We start from the raw sequence: 17,618 nt of genomic DNA on the forward strand, positions 1-17,618 counted from the left end.
ATGTTAGGGATTCTTGGAGGTGGGTAATGGAAGCCTCTATGCTCTCTAGGTCTATATCAATGGCAGCCCTAAGGCTACTGTAGTGGGAAGCCTGGGTGGCTAGTGAGGCAATACCTGTTCCTGTGCCAGCTAAACCAATTCCTAGTAGGGTGGCGATGGTGACAGCAGAGATAGGTTCTCGTTTATTTCGCCTGTGGGTACCCGGGTCCATCACTGAAGTACCTGCTCATCTAAATGGTAGATGATTCTAGGGAGTAGTTGAACCGGCACACAGAAGCCCTTTGTCTGATTTAGAATCTGACCATAAAAACAGGGGGTAAGGCCGGTAGAACATGCCCACCAACTGTCTTGAGGAGGTAGATGGCAGTCTAGGCTAGATATTGATCTTGTATCATTACATAGGGACTGATATTGGGGTGAGGGAGTGCCTATACAGAGTCCCTGGCCTGACACTGATTGTAAAGTGAATCCTTGAGTCCTTTGATGCCATCTACAGGTATTAGGGTCAGAGGTTGTATTGTACTGACCCAATATCACGATTCCCTCATAGAAGGGAAGCCAGATGTCATAGCAGAGCCAATAAGATCAGGTAAGATTGGGCTTGGTGAGGGTTGGTCTTAGCCACAAGGGGATACAGTGCAAGTAATATTAGCGGGGTAAGTGGGAGTGACACAGCCTTAGCTTTAGGGGATTGTCCTTGTCGGGCTGACTCTTCCATACTGGAACAAAGTCCTTGAGGACGGCATGTGGATCAGCTGGCTGGACGTGGGTGTAGTGGACCCAGGGAGTTATTCCGTCAACCTTGAGAGCAGTGGGTGTAGTCAGGATCACAATGTAGGGTCTTTTCCAGCAAGGTTAGAGCATCTGCTGTTGGTGTCTCCACACGTACACCCAATCGCCTGGTCGATATCGATGGGAGTCAGGCCGTGGCCCAGTCTCGTAGAGGGCCCTCAGCTTAGGCCACACCTGTTCATGGGTTCGTTGTAACATTTGGAGGGAGAAAAGGAGTTGGTGATCATCAAATTCAGCAAGCACCTCAGGTTTTAAATTGGGGATAATAGGTGGAGGAATACTGAACATGATCTCGTAGGGGTAAGTCCCATCTTATATGGGGAGTTTCGTACCCTATATAGGGTGAAGGGGAGGAGAGTCACCCAGTCCCTGCCAGTTTCCAGGGCTAATTTAGTTAAGGTCTCCTTTAATGTTCTGTTCATCCTTTCTACCTGTCCTGAGCTTTGAGGCCTATATGCACAATGCAATTTCCAATCTGCCCCCAAGTACTAGTGCCACTCCCTGTGTTACCTTACAGACAAATCCTGGTCCATTGTCTGATCCAATCTTAACAGGAAAACCATACCTTGGTAAGATGTCTTCCAGCAGTTTCTTGGTCACAGTCTGTGCGGTTTCATGTTTGGTGGGAAATGCCTCTGTCCATCCTGAAAAAGTATCTACAAACACTAGTAAATACCTGTATCCGTATTTTCTAGGTTTTACTTCAGTGAAGTCCACTTCCCAGTAGGCTCCTGGGTGGTTCCACCGGAGCTGGGTACCCGGGTTAGATCCATGGGCAGTGGCATTAGTTAATTGGCATGCATGGCAGCTTGTCACAATCTGCTCGATCTTTGCTTGAGAGTCTTTAATAGTGATCTTTGCATGTCGTATGAGGTCTTCCATCTTTCTTGTTCCCATATGAGTACTCCAATGCATTTTGGATAGGATTCATCATCCTAGTTCCTCTGGCAGGATGATGCTGGAGTCTGTGGCCCTCCACCAGCCACGCAAGCATTGGGTCATAGGCAAGCGTTTGATCTAGTGTAAGTCAGCATATAGTATACAGTATAGTTGGGGGTGTCCGGCAGGGTCAGTGCCCCTGGATCAGGTAGCATGGTTGTTAAGACTTGGGTCACCGAAAGGGCCACCTCCTTTGCTTTTCAATCGGCTAGCCAGTTTCCCCTGGCTACTGGTGTATCTGCCTTTCTGTGTCCCGGACAATGGATGATAGCTAGTGCCTTGGGCAGCCAGAGGGCCCTCAGGAGTTCAAGGATATCTGTTTTGTTTTTAATAGTCTTTCCTTCTGCTGTCAGAAGCCCTCTCTCTCTGTGTAAAGGGCTCCGTGGATATGAGCGGTGGCAAAGGCGTATCTGCTGTCGGTGTAAATGTTTATTCGTTTACCTTCTCCCATGGTTAGTGCTTTGGCCAGTGTGATCAGTTCTGCCCGTTGAGCCGATGTTCTGGCTGCCAATGGCTCTGCCCAGCTAGTCTCCGTTTCCATGGTTATGGCTGCCCCCACCTATCTGATTCCTTCTCGGACAAAACTACTGCCGTCTGTGTACCAGGTGACGTCAGCATTTGGCAGTGGCTGGTCCTGGAGATCAGCTCTGATTCTGTGCACCTGTGCCAAAATTTCTTGACAGTCATGCAGAGGGGGTTCCCAGTCTGGGTTAGAGAGTAGCGTTGCTGGATTCAGGGTTGTTGGTGGTTTGAATAAAATTCTGGTGGGGTTTAGCAGTAGGCTCTGATAATGGGTCAGACGGGCATTGCTGATCCAGCGGTCTGGGGGCTGTTTGAGTACCCCTTCAATAGCATGTGGGGTGCTAACCTGCAGTTCTTGCCCCATCGCCAGCTTTTCTGCGTCCTTGACCATAGTGGCCACCGTGGCAATAATTTTTAAGCATGGGGGCCATCTAGCAGCCACCGTGTCCAGCTTTTTGGAGAGATAGGCTATGGGTCTCTTCCAGGGACCTAGGTACTGGACAAGGACCCCTTTTGCCACCCTGTCTTTCTTGTCCACATACAGGTAGAAGGGCTTGGTTAGGTCAGGCAACCTGAGAGGCAGGGCAGAGCAAGGCCTGTTTAAGGTCATTAAAGGCTTTGTTTATGGCCTCTGTCCATTCAAAATTTTGGTGGTGCCTGGTGGCCTCATAGAGGGATCTGGCCATCTCAGCAAACCCGGAATCCATAATCGACAGAACCCTGCTGACCCCAGGAATTCACGTACCTAGCAAACGGTTTGTGGCTGTGGGATCCTCAGGACGGTTTCCTTCTGTGCATCCATCAACCATGTTTGTCCATCCTTTAATTTGTACCCTAGGTAGCTCACCTATGTTCTGCAGATCTGGGTTTTTTTAGCTGAGGCCCAGTATCCTAGAGCCACTATGGTCTGGAGCAAGTGCTTGGTGCCTCGCAGGCATGTGTCCTGGTCCTCCGCTGCCAACAGGATATCATCTACATATTGCAATAAGGTCAAATGAGTGTGCTCCGAACGGAACTCACCCAAGTCTTCGTGTAAGGCCTCATCAAAGATGGTCGGTGAATTACTGAATCCTTGTGGTAGTTGAGTCCAGGTGAACTGGCCATTGATGCCTTTCTCGGGGTCCATCCATTCAAAGACGAAAAGGTCTTGGCTCTTGGGTGGTAAAGACAAGCTGAAAAAGGTGTCTTTTAAATATAATACCATATACCAAGTTTTGTCTGAAGGCAGGGTGGAGAGGAGGGTGTATGGGTTTGGGACCGTAGGGTGTATTAGAAAGCCAGAAATACACCTACAATTATATGGACAATTAATGTTTGACAAAGCAGGAAAAGGGCACCTGCATGGCTCTGTGGGCTAAAACGTCTGACTCTTGTTTGTGGCTCAGGTCATAATCTCATAGGTCATGTTATCTAGTCCCACAAGGGGTTACCCACACAGCAGGGAGTCTGTGCGAAAGATTCTCTCCCTCTGCCCTGCTTTATGTCTTTCTAAAACAAATAAATCTTTAAAAAAGCAGAAAAGACTATCCAATGGGGGAAAAATGTCCTTTCAACAAGTGGTCTTGGGAAAACTGGACAATTTGGAAAAGAATAAAACTAAACCAATTTCTTACACCATACACAAAAATAAATTCAAAATGGATTAAATACCTAAACGTGAGACATGAAACTATCAAAATCATAGAGGAGAACACAGGCAGTAATCTCTTTGACATCAGCTACAGCAATTTCATTCTAGATATGTCTCCTTAGTTAAGGGAAACAAAAGCAAAAATAAACTATTGGGACTACTTCAAAATGAAAAGCTTCTGCATGGTGAAGGAAACAATAAAAAAATTAAAAGTCAACCTATGTCATGGGAGAAGATATGTGCAAATGACATATCCAATAAAGAGTTAGTATCCAACACAGCAGTCTAGGTGCCAGCTTTGTGCCTGTGTTGCCACAAACTTCGCACTGCTGCACAGTCATGCAACTTCTTTCCTGGCAGGGGCCCAGCAAAAGGCAGATGCTTGGCAAAACTCCCCTCCTAGGAACAGTGCAGATCCACACCCCAGGAGTCCATATAATTTGGAGTTTTGAAGCTCAGTCACATGATCACAGGCTGAGTGGACACAGAGTTCTGACAGAAACCAGGGAGACAAGAGTGACTGACTGCTTTTCTGTGAGGGCTCACTGAAGGAGGATGCAAATTTTCAGCTCTAGGGGTAGAGAGAAGGGCACGGCCATATTCATCCTGCCTATCAGTGCTGAGAGCATTCAGGGAGCAAAACAGAGCCACCTGGCCAAGTCCAAAGAGCTTACACCAAGCCCTGCCTCTCAGCACACTGGAGGTGCATTTGCACTAGGGCAAGACCACCTAAGAATCAGCACAAAAGTCCCCTCCCACAGAATACCAACACAAATAACTCACTCTTGCCAAGTTTACTGAGCATAGAGGGCTGCAAAGCTTCGGCTCTTGGGGAAACAGTATGTAACATTCTTGATGCTTTTATTCTTTAGCAGTTAGTATTATTTGTTCAGTAACTTTATTTTTAAATCATTTTTATTACTTTTTAATTTTTATATATACTATATATATTTTTCCTTTAATTATATTTTATTATATATGTGTGTATATATGTGCTATATAAATATAAGTTTATATACTCATACATACATATCTTTATTTCCTTCTTATTTTGGAACCTAGTTTCTTTTTTTAAAAAAAATATTTTGTTTATTTATCCATGAGAAACAGAGAGAGAGAGAGAGAGAGAGAGAGGCAGAAACACAGGAAGAGGGAGAAGCAGGCCCCATGCAGGCAGCCCAATGTGGGACCCAATCCCAGGACCTCAGAATCACACCCTGGGCCAAAGGCAGGTGCTCAACTGCTGAGCCACCCAGGAATCCTGGAACCTAGTTTCTTAACAAGCAGACCAAAGCACAGGCAGGATCTAAGTTTTGGGGGGGTTCTGTTGTACTTATTGTTGTTTTTGTTTCTGTTGTTTTTTTAACCCTTTTTCATCTTTTCTGAACAAAATGACAGGACAGAGAAATTCAATCCAAAAGAAAGAATAGGAGGTAGTACTCACTACCAGGGAAATAATCAATACAGATATAAGTAGGATGTCTGAATTAAATTGAAAACAACAATTATAAAAATACAAGCTGGGCTTGAAAAAAAGCATAGAAAACACTAGAGAATCCTTTACTGTAGAGACAAAAGAGCTAAAACCTAGTTGGCTGAAATTAAAAATGCTATTACTGAAATTCAGCCCCAGGTAAAGGCAATAAAAACAAGAATAAAGGAAGCAAATGACTACATCAGTGATATAGAAGATAAAATTATATAAAATAATGAAGCTGAAAAGCAAAGGGAAGGAAATATATTAGATCACAAAAGTAGACTGAGGAAACTCTGTGATTCCCTAAAGCAAGATAATATCAGTATTACTGTGGTCCCAGAAGATGAGGAGCAGGAGAAAATGGCAGAAGGTTTAGCTGAACAAATTATAGCTGAATATTTCCCTAATCTGGGGAAGGAAACAAGCATTCAAATCCTGGAGGCACAGAGAATACCCATCAAAATCAACAAAAATAGATAAATAACTTGACGTATTATAGTGAAGCTTTCAAATTACAAACATAAAGAGAAAATCCTGAAAGCAGTGCAGGACAACAGATCCTTAAACTACAAGGTTAAACACATAAGGCTGGCAGCAGACCTGTCCACAGAGACCTGGTAGGCCAGAAAGGACTATCATGACATATTCAACTTGCTAAATGGGAAAATATGCATCCACAAATACTCTATCCAGCAAAGATGTCATCCAGAATTGAAGGAAAGATGAGTTTATAGGATGAAGAAAAACTAAAGTAATTTGTTAACAATAAAATAGCTCTGCAAAAAAATATATTAAAGGGGAACCTTTGAGTGGAGAGAGAGCCCAAAAGTAACAACGATGAAAACCGAACAATCTGGGGGGTGTTGTCACCATGTTCCTGTCCGCGGTCACCTTTGCCAAGAGCAAGTCAAAAACCATTCTGGTGAAAATGCTGAGCCAAGCTGGAACAGGTTACTCCTTCAACACTAAGAGAAGCCGACTATGGGAGAAACTCACGTTCTTATATTATGACCCAATTGGTTTCTCTGGCCTCTGGGATTGAGCAACTGAGTTTGCAAATCTGCTCCATCCCCGTGTCAGAGGAATAGTAAAATAAGAAAAAGGAGAGTACTTGTAGTCTGATAGGTATTTTTATTTAGAAATGGTGATGTTTTTAGTTCTCTGCTACAACTCATTTTTCTCTTACAGTGAAAACAAAAGCCCTCTTTGTGGAACAGAAGAAAATACGCTCCCTCTAAACAATGGATTGAAAATGAACTTGATTTATAAATGAGAAGACTAAGGACGAGATACTGATTCAGAAATTCTGCAGTGTGTAATAAAAGAAGAGGAAATAGCATGGAATCACTGCCTCCTGTGATTTGAAGGCCATTGTGAAGAGAAACAATGTACTGAAAGAAAGTTCTTCATATTAGAACATATATCATTGCATCACATTTATTTATCTTTCTGGATATTTTTATAGCCCTTAATAAAAAATATTAAAATTAAAAAAGAACAATCTACAGGAACAGTGATTTAACAGGTTGTACAATGGCACTAAATTCATATCTTTCAGTAACAACTCTGAATGTAAATGGACTAAAAGCTACAATCAAAAGACACTGGGTATCAAATTGGATATAAAAGGAAGACTCATTGATATGCTGGTTACAAGAGATTCTCTTCAGACCCAAACACAACTCCAGACTGAAAATGAGGGGTTGGAGAACTATTTATCATGCTTAATGCACATCAAAAGAAAGCTGGAGTAGCCATCCTTATATCAGATAGATTTTAAGTCAAACACTGTAATAAGACATGAAGAAGGAAATTATGTCATAATAAAGGGTTCTATCCAAGAAGAAAATCTAACAATTGTAAATATTTGTGCCCCTAACTTAAGAGCAGCCAAATATATAAACCAACTAATTACAAACTTAAAGAAACTCAGTGGTAATAATACATTAATAATAAGGGACTTTAACACCTCAATCACAGAAATGGACAGATAATCTAAGCAGAAGATCAACAAAAAGGGCTTTGAATGACACACTGGATCAGATGGACTTAAGAGATTTATCCAGAGTATTTCATCCTAATGTAGGAAAATATGCATTCTATTGGATGTACACAAAACATTCTCCAGAGTAATCACACACTGGGTCACAAATCAGTTATCATACCATACAAAAAGAATGAGATTATACCATGCATATTTTCAGACCACAACACTATGAAACTTGAAGTCAAGAATAAGAATATATTTGGAAGGACCAAAGATACATGGAGTTCAGAAAGTATTCTTCTAAAGAATGATTAGGTCAACAGGAAATTAAAGAAGAATTTAACAAATATATGGATGAAAATGAAAATGAAAACACCATAGTTCAGGGAACCTGGGGAGCTCAGTGGTTAAGCATCTATCCTCTGTTCAAGACATAATCCTGAAGTCCTGGGATTGAGTCCCACATTGTGTTTCCTGTGGGGAGCCTGCTTCTCCCTATACCTATGTCTCTGCCTCTCTCTGTTTCTCTCATGAATAAATAAATAAAACCTTAAAAAAAGAAATGTGATTTAAAAAAGAAAAAAAAAACACCATAGTTCAAAACCTTCAGAATGCAGCAAAGGAGGTCTAAGAGGAAAGTACATAGCAGCACAGGCCTTTCTCAAGAAGCAAGAAAAGTCTCAAATACACAAATTAACCCTACATTTAAAGATGCTGGAAAAGAAAACAGCAAATAAATCCTAAATCCAGCAAGAGAAGAGAAATGATAAAGATTAGGGCAGACATCAATGATAAGGAAATTTAAAAAACAAACAAATGGTAGAACAGATCAATGAAACTAGGACCTGGCTCTTTGAAAGACTTAATAAGATTGATAAACCCATAGCCAGAAATATAAAAAAGAAAAGGGAAAGGACCCAAACAAATAAAATGAATGAAAGAGTAGAGATCACAACCAACACTGAAGAAATAGCAACAATTGAAAGAGAATATTATGAGCAATTATATTCCAATAAATTAGGCAATCTAGAAGAAATTTATAAATTCCTAAAAATGCATAAACTACAAAAACTAAAAAAGGAAGAAATAGAAAAGCTGAACAGACCCATATCCAGCAAAATATTTAAATCAATAATCAAAAATCTCCCAATTAACAATAGTCCAGGGCCAGATGGCTTCCCAGGGAATCAACCAAATATTTAAGAAGAATTGATATCTATTCTTCTGAAACTGTTCCAAAAAATAGAATGGAAGAAAAACTTCTAAACTCATTCTATGAGTTCAACATTACCTTGATCCCCAAACTAAGACCCAATAAAAAGAAGAATTACAGACTAATATTCCTGATGAATATGGAAGCAGAAATTCTCACCAAGTTAGGATCTAATAGTACATTAAAAGGATTTTTAACCATGACCAATTTGGATTTGTTCCTTGGCTGCTGGGTTGGTTGAACATTCACAAACCAATCAGTGTGATACACCATATTAAAAGAAGAAAGGACAAGACACATATGCTTTTCTCAATAGTTGCAGTAAAAGGCATTTGACAAAATACAGCATCCTTTCTTGATTAAAAAAAAACAAAACCTTCACCTTGTGGAGAAAGAGGTTAACATACCTCAACATCATAAAAGCCATATAAGAAAGACCCATCATCCTCAGCTGGGAAAAACTGAGCGCTTTCCCCTTGAGGTCAGGAACATGACAGGGATGTTGAATCTCACTACTGTTCAACATAGTACTGGAAGTCCTAACCTCACCGATCAGACAACACAAAGAAATAAAGGCATCCAAATCAGCAAAGAAGATGTCCATCCTTCACTCTTCTCAGATGACATGATACTCTTTAGAAAATCCAAAAGAATCCACCAAAAAATTGCTAGCACTGATACAGGAATTCAGCAAAGTCACAGGATATAAAATCAATCCATACAAGTCAGTTCCATTTCTATATAATGAGACAGAAGAAAGAGAATTTGCTTTTTTAATAATAAATTTATTTTTTATTGGTGATCAATTTGCCAACATACAGAATAACACCCAGTGCTCAACCCATCAAGTACCCCACGCAGTGCCCGTCACCCATTCCCCTACCCCCACCCTCCTCCCCTTCTACCACCCCTGGTTCGTTTCCCAGAGTTAGGAGTCTTTATGTTCTGTCTCCCTTTCTGATATTTACTACCCATTTCTTCTCCCTTCCCATCTATTCCCTTTCACTATTATTTATACTACCCAACTGAATGAGACCATATAATGTTTGTCCTTCTCTGATTAGCTTATTTCACTCAGCATAATACCCTCCAGTTCCATCCACGTTGAAGCAAATGGTGGGTATTTGTCATTTCTAATGGCTGAGTAATATTCCATTGTATACATAAACCACATCTTCTTTACCCATTCATCTTTCGATGGACGCCGAGGCTCCTTCCACAGTTTGGCTATTGTGGACAATGCTACATAAACACGGGGTACAGGTGTCCCAGCGTTTCATTGCATCTTTATCTTTGGGGTAAATCCCCAACAGTGCAATTGCTGGGTCGTAGGGCAGATCTATTTTTAACTCTTTGAGGAACCTCCACACAGTTCCAGAGTGGCTGCACCAGTTCACATTTCCACCAACAGTGCAAGAGGGTTCCCTTTTCTCCACATCTTCTCCAACTTTTGTGGTTTCTTGCTTTGTTAATTTTCCCCATTCTCACTGGTGTAAGGTGGTATCTCATTGTGGTTTTGATTTGTATTTCCCTGATGGCAAGTGATGCAGAACATTTTCTCATGTGCATGTTGGCCATGTCTATGTCTTCCTCTGTGAGATTTCTCTTCATGTCTTTATCCAATTTCATGAGGATTCTTTGTTTCTTTGGTGCTGAGTTTAATAAGTTCTTTATAGATCTTGGAAACTAGCCCTTTATCTGATACGTCATTTGCAAATATCTTCACCCATTCTGTAGGTTGTCTTTTAGTTTTGTTGACTGTATCCTTTGCTGTGCAAAAGCTTCTTATCTTTTTTTTAAATTTTTATTTATTTATGATAGTCACACAGAGAAAGAGAGAGAGGCAGAGACACAGGCAGAGATAGAAGCAGGCTCCATGCACAGGGAGCCCGACGTGGGATTCGATTCAGGGTCTCCCGGATCGCGCCCTGGGCCAAAGGCAGGCGCCAAACCGCTGCGCCACCCAGGGATACCAAAAAGCTTCTTATCTTGAAGTCCCAATAGTTCATTTTTGCTTTTGTTTCTTTTGCCTTCGTGGATGTATCTTGCAAGAGGTTACTGTAGCCGAGTTCAAAAAGAGTGTTCCTGTGTTCTCCTCTAGGATTTTGATGGAATCTTGTCTCACATTTAGATCTTTCATCCATTTTGAGTTTATCTTTGTGTATGGTGAAAGAGAGTGGTCTAGTTTCATTCTTCTGCATGTGGATGTCCAACTTTCCCAGCACCATTTATTGAAGAGACTGTCTTTCTTCCAGTGGATAGTCTTTCCTCCTTTATCGAATATTAGTTGACCATAAAGTTCACGGTCCACTTCTGGGTTCTCTATTCTGTTCCATTGATCTATGTGTCTGTTTTTGTGCCAGTACCACACTGTCTTCATGACCACAGCTTTGTAGTACAACCTGAAATCTGGCATTGTGATGCCCCCAGATACGGTTTTCTTTTTTAAAATTCCCCTGACTATTCGGAGTCTTTACTGATTCCACACAAATCTTAAGATGATTTGTTCCAACTCTCTGAAGAAAGTCCATGGTATTTTGATAGGGATAGCATTAAACGTGTAAATTGCCCTGGGTAACATTGACATTTTCACAATATTAATTCTTCCAATCCAAGAGCATGGAAAATTTTCCATCTCTTTGTGTCTTCCTCAATTTCTTTCAGAAGTGTTCTATAGTCTTTAGGGTATAGATCCTTTACCTCTTTGGTTAGGTTTATTCCTAGGTATCTTATGCTTTTGGGTGCAATTGTAAATGGGATTGACTCCTTAATTTCTTTCTTCAGCCTCATTGTTAGTGTATAGAAATGCCACTGATTTCTGGGCATTAATTTTGTATCCTGCCACGCTACCAAATTGCTGTATGAGTTCTAGCAATCTTGGGGTGGAGGCTTTTGGGTTTTCTATGTAGAGTATCATGGCATCAGTGAAGAGGGAGATTTTGACTTCTTCTTTGGCAATTTGAATGCCTTTAATGTCTTTTTGTTGTCTGATTGCTGAGGCTAGGACTTCCAGTACTATGTTGAATAGCAGTGATGAGAGTGGACATCTCTGTCTGGTTCCTGATCTTAGGGAAAGGCTCCCAGTGCTTCCCCATTGAGAATGATATTTGCTGTGGGCTTTTCATAGATGGCTTTTAAGATGCTGAGGAATGTTCCTTCTATCCCTACACTCTGAAGAGTTTTGATCAGGAATGGATGCTATCTTTTGTCAAATGCTTTCTCTGCATCTAATGAGAGGATCATATGGTTCTTGGTTTTTCTCTTATTGATATGATCTATCACATTGATTGCTTTACGAGTGTTGAACCAGCCTTGTGTCCCGGGGATAAATCCTACTTGGTCATGGTGAATAATTTTCTTAATGTATTGTTAGATCCTATTGGCTAGTATCTTGTTGAGAATTTTTGCATCCATGTTCATCAGGGATATTGGTCTGTAATTCTCCTTTTTGGTGGGGTCTTTCTCTGGTTTTGTAATTAAGGTGATGCTGGCCTCATAGAACGAATTTGGAAGTACTCCATCTCTTTCTATCTTTCCAAACAGCTTTAGTAGAATAGGTAGGGTTTCTTCTCTAAACATTTGATAGAATTCCCCTGGGAAGCCACCTGGCTCTGAACTTTTGTGCTTGGGAGGTTTTTGATGACTGCTTCAATTTCCTCCCTGGTTATTGGCCTGTTCAGGTTTTCTATTTCTTCCTGTTCCAGTTTTGGTAGTTTCTGGCTTTCCAGGAATGCGTCCATTTCTTCTAGATTGCCTAATTTATTGACGTATAGCTGTTCATAATATGTTTTTAAAATCGTTTGTATTTCCTTGGTGTTGGTAGTGATCTCTCCTTTCTCATTCATGATTTTATTAATTTGAGTCTTCTCTCTCTTCTTTTTAATAAGGCTGGCTAAGGGTTTATCTATCTTATTAATTCTTTCAAAGAACCAACTCCTGGTTTTGTTGACCTGTTCCACAGTTCTTCTGGTCTCGATTTCGTTGAGTTCTATTGAATCTTTATTAACTTTCTTTCTGCTGGGTGTAGGATCTATTTGCTGTTTTTTCTCTAGCTCCTTTAGGTGTAAGGTTAGCTTTTGTATTTGAGTTCTTTTCAGTTTTCAGTTTTTGAATGGATGTTTGTTTTTCTTTAATTTTTAAAATTTTTTTTTAATTTTATGATAGTCACACACAGAGAGAGAGAGAAGCTGAGACACAGGCAGAGGGAGAATCAGGCTCCATGCACCGGGAGCCTGATGTGGGATTCGATCCCGGGTCTCCAGGATCGCGCCCTGGGCCAAAGGCAGGCACCAAACCGCTGCGCTACCCAGGGATCCCCTGAATGGATGCTTGTATTGCATCCCCTTAGGACTGCTTTTGCTGCATCCCAAAGATTTTGACCGGTTGTATCTTCATTCTCATTAGTTTCCATGAATCTTTTTAATTCTTCCTTAATTTCCTGGTTGACCCTTTCATCTTTTAGCAGGATGGTCCTTAACCTCCACGTGTTTGAAGTCCTTCCAAACTTCTTGTTGTGATTTAGTTCTAATTTCAAGGCATTATGGTCTGAGAATATGCAGGGGACAATCCCAATCTTTTGGTATCGGTTCATACCTGATTTGTGACCCAGTATGTGGTCTATTCTGGAGAAAGTTCCACGTGCACTTGAGAAGAATGTGTATTCAGTTGAGTTTGGATGTAAAGTTCTGTAGATATCTGTGAAATCCATCTGGTCCAGTGTATCATTTAAAGCTCTCATTCCTTTGGAGATGTTGTGTTTAGAAGACCTATCAAGTGTCAAAAGCGCTAGATTGAAGTCACCAAGTATAGGTGTATTATTATCTAAGTACTTCTTCACTTTGGTTATTAATTGATTGATCTATTTGGGAACTCCCATATTCGGGGCATATATATTGAGGATTGTTAAGTCCTCTTGTTGGATAGATCCTTTAAGTATGATATAGTGTCCCTCTTCATCTCTCACTACAGTCTTTGGGGTAAATTTTAGTTTATCTTATATAAAGATGGCTACCCCTGCTTTCTTTTGAGGATCATTTGAATGGTAAATGGTTCTCCAACCTTTTATTTTCAGGCTGTAGGTGTCCTTATGTCTACAATGAGTCTCTTGTAGACAGCAAATAGATGGGTCCAGCTTTTTTATCCAGCCTGACACCCTGTGCCTTTTAATGGGGTCATTAAGCCCATTCACGTTCAGAGTTACTATTGAAATATATGAGTTTAGTGTCATCATGATATCTATTCAGTCCTTGTTTTTCTGGATTGTTCCACTGGACTTCTTCTTAAAGGGGAATTTTAAGAGTCCCCCTTAAAATTTCTTGCAGAGCTGGTTTGGAGGTCACATATTCTTTCAGCTCCTGCCTGTCTTGGAAGCTCTTGATCTCTCCTTCCATTCTGAATGAGAGCCTTGCTGGATAAGGTATTCTTCGTTGCATGTTTTTCGCATTTAGGACCCTGAACATATCCTGCCTGCCCTTTCTGGTCTGCCAGGCCTCTGTGGAGAGGTCTGCTGTTACCCTCATACTCTTCCCCATAAAAGTCAGGGATTTCTTGTGTCTTGCTGCCTTAAGGATCTTCTCTTTATCTTTGGAATTTGCAAGCTTAACTATTAAATGTCGAGGTGTTGAATGGTTTTTATTGATTTTAGGGGGGTATGTCTCTATCTCCTGGATCTGAATGCCTGTTTCCCTTCCCAGATTAGGGAAGTTTTCAGCTATGATTTGTTCAAATACATATTCTGGCCCTCTGTTCCTTTCGGCACCCTCGGGAACCCCAATTAAACGTAGGTTTTTCTTCCTCAGGCTGTCGTTTATTTCCCTTAATCTATCTTCATGGTCTTTTAATTGTTTGTCTCTTTTTTCCTCAGTTTCCCTCTTTACCATCAACTTGTCTTCTATGTCACTCACTCATTCTTCCACCTTGTTAACCCTCGTCGTTAGGACTTCTAGTTTGGATTGCATCTCATTCAATTGATTTTTAATTTCTGCCTGATTGGATCTAAATTCTGCAGTCATGAAGTCTCTTGAGTCCTTTATGCTTTTTTCTAGAGCCACCAGTAGCTGTATAATAGTGCTTCTGAATTGGCTTTCTGACCTTGAATTGTAATCCAGATTTTGTAACTCTGTGGGAGAGAGGACTGTTTCTGATTCTTTCTTTTGAGATGAGGTTTTCCTTCTAGTCATTTTGCTTAGTGCAGAGTGGCCAAAAACAAGTTGTATTGGGAAAAGGAGAAAAAGAGGAGAGAAAGAAGGGAAGAAAAGAGAAAAAGAAAAAAGGAAGAAAAAAAGAAAAAAAAACACTGCGCAGGGCCTCCGCCCAAGCCCCTCCAAGCTGCTCCCGGGTCCAACCCTGCCGCGCTGCAGCTCTTTAGGGAGCTCAGCGCACTCTCCCCGGACGCAGGTGTCTGTTAGTGTCCCAGGGAGCCTGAGGGCATCCCTGCCCTCCTGGGTTCTTGCTCTAACTCCCTGAGAGCCCCTTTCTGTCCGGGAAGATTGGTGAAGCTCCTGCTTCTCCAGGATGGTGCTTTCCTGTCCTGGGGCACTTCGTGCTTTCCTGTCCTGGGGGCACTCGCCCTGGCCTTAGCCGGGCTCCTCGCGGGGCCCCTCCCCCTTGGATGCCTTTTGTTTCTTTATTTCTTTTTCCCTGTCTTCCTACCTTGATAGAAGCGTGAACTCTTCTCACTGTAGCATTCCAGCTGTTCTCTCTTTAAATCTCAAGCCGAATTCCTAGATTTTCAGGATGATTTTAAGGTTATCTATGTAATTTGGTGGGGACAGGTGACTTGGGGACCCTACTCTTCTGCCATCTTGTGTGTCCAACCAAGAAAGAGAATTTGAAGAATCAATCTTGTTTAGAATTCCACCAAAAACCATAAGATATCTAGGAATAAACTTAACTAAATAATAGAGATTCTGTACTCTGAAAGCTATACAACACTTATGAAAGAAATTGAGGAAGACCCAAAGAAATGAAAAAATATCCATGCTCATGGATTGAAGAGCAAATATTGTTTTTTTTAAAGATTTTATTTATTTATTCATGAGACACAGAGCGAGAGAGAGAGAAAGAGGTAGAGACACAGGCAGAAGGAGAAGCAGGCTCCATGTGGGGAGCCTGACGTGGGGCTCGATCCTGGGACTGCAGGATCACACCCTGGGCCGAAGACAGGCGCTAAATCGCTGAGCCACCCAGGGATCCCTGGAAGAACAAATATTGTTAAAATGGCTATCCTACCTAAAGTAATCTAAACATTCACTGCAATTTCTCTCAAAATACTATCAGCGTTTTTTTTTTTTTACAGAGCTGAAACAAACAATCCCAAAATTTACATGGAACCAGATAAGACCCCGAATAGCCAAAGGAATGTTTAAAAAGAAAAGCAAAACTGGAGGCATCACAATTCCAGATTTCAAGGTGTATTACAAAATTGTAATCATCGAAACAGTATTGTACTGGCACAAAAACAGACACATAGATCAATGGAACAGAATAGAAAACCCAGAAATAGACCCTCAACTCTATGGTCAACTAATCTTCAAAAGCAGGAAAGAATATACAATGGAAAAGAAGAGTCTCTTCAACAAATGGGAAAATTGGATGGACCTAACAGAAGAATAAAACTGGATCACTGTCTTACACCATACACAAAAATCAACTCAAAATGGAAGAAAAGACCTAAATGTGAAACAAGAATCTATTAAAATCCTATAGTAGAACACAGTTGGCAACCTTTTCAACCTGGCCCATAGCAACCTTTTGCTAGGCATGTCTCCAGATGAAAAGTGCAAGGGAAACAAAAGCAAAAATGAACAATTGGGACTTTATCAGGATAAAAAGCTTTTGCATAGCAAAGGAAACTGTCAAGAAAATTAAAATGCAAACTACAAAATGGGAGAAATTATTCACAAATGACACATCAGATTAAAGGTTAGTATCCAGGGATGCCTGGGTGTCTCAGAGGTTGAGTGTCTGCCTTTGGCTCAGGGTATGATCCCAGGATCCAGGATCCAGTCCCATATCAGGCTCCCTGTGAAGATCCTGCTTCTCCCTCTGCCTGTGTCTTTGCCTCTCTTACCCTCTGTGTCTCTCATGAATAAATAAATCTTAAAAAAAATAAAGGTCAGTATCCAAAATCTACAGACAACTTATCAAACTCAACTTCCCCAGAAATGGAAAATCCAGTCAAGAAATGCGTGGAAGAGATGAACAGGTATTTCTCCAAAGAAGACCTCTAAATGGCTAATAGACTCATAAAAAATTATGAACATCACTCATAATCAGGTAAATACAAATCAAAACTAAAATGATATATCATTTCACACTGGTCAAAATGACCTAACTGAAAATTCAGGAGACAACAGATGTTGGCAAGGATGCCGAAAAAGGGAAATCCTCTTACAATGTTGGTGGGAATGCAAAATGGTGCAGCCACTCTGGAAAATAATATGGAAGTTCCTCAAAAAGTTAAATAGAAGTACCCTAGGACCCAGCAATTGCACTACTAGGTATTTATACAAAGGATACAAACATAGCTATTTGAAGGGTCACATGCACCTCAATGTTAATAACAGCAATATGAACAATAACCAAACTATGGAAAGAGCCCAGATATCCATTGACAGATGAATGGATAAAAAAGAGGTGGTATATTTTTACAATGGAATATTATTCAGCCATCAAAAAGAATGAAATCTTGCCATTTGCAGTAACATGGATGGAACTAGAGGGTATTATGCTAAGGGAAATAAGTCAGTCAGGGAAAGATAAATATCATATGATTTCCTTCATATGTGGAATTTAAGAAACAAAACAGATGAATATAGGGGAATGAAGGAAAACTAAAATAAGATGAAAACAGAGGAAGGCAAACCATAAGAGTTCCTGAACTCTAGGAAACAAACTGAGGGTTGTTAAAAGGTAGGTGGGTAGGGGGATGGGGTAATTTGGTGATGGGAATTAAAGAATCCACTTGATGTAATGAGTACTTTGTATTATATGCAACTGATGAATCACTAAATTATGTCTCTGATACTAATAATATATTATGTTAACTAAATTGAAT

General features: G+C 40.7%; 1 protein-coding gene across 1 annotated transcript; it reads left to right on the forward strand.

Moving 5' to 3' along the window:
- The first annotated feature begins 6,217 nt into the window (after positions 1 to 6,217).
- LOC125754626 (39S ribosomal protein L33, mitochondrial-like) lies at positions 6,218 to 6,848 on the forward strand. Its single transcript, XM_049107410.1, has 2 exons — positions 6,218 to 6,379; positions 6,549 to 6,848. Exons 1-2 carry the CDS (start codon positions 6,232 to 6,234, stop codon positions 6,596 to 6,598), a joined length of 198 nt encoding a protein of 65 aa, XP_048963367.1. The 5' UTR covers positions 6,218 to 6,231; the 3' UTR covers positions 6,599 to 6,848.
- The last annotated feature ends 10,770 nt before the right edge of the window (positions 6,849 to 17,618 follow it).

The sequence above is a fragment of the Canis lupus genome, chromosome X (genome assembly GCF_003254725.2).
Source record: "Canis lupus dingo isolate Sandy chromosome X, ASM325472v2, whole genome shotgun sequence".
NCBI lineage: Eukaryota > Metazoa > Chordata > Mammalia > Carnivora > Canidae > Canis > Canis lupus.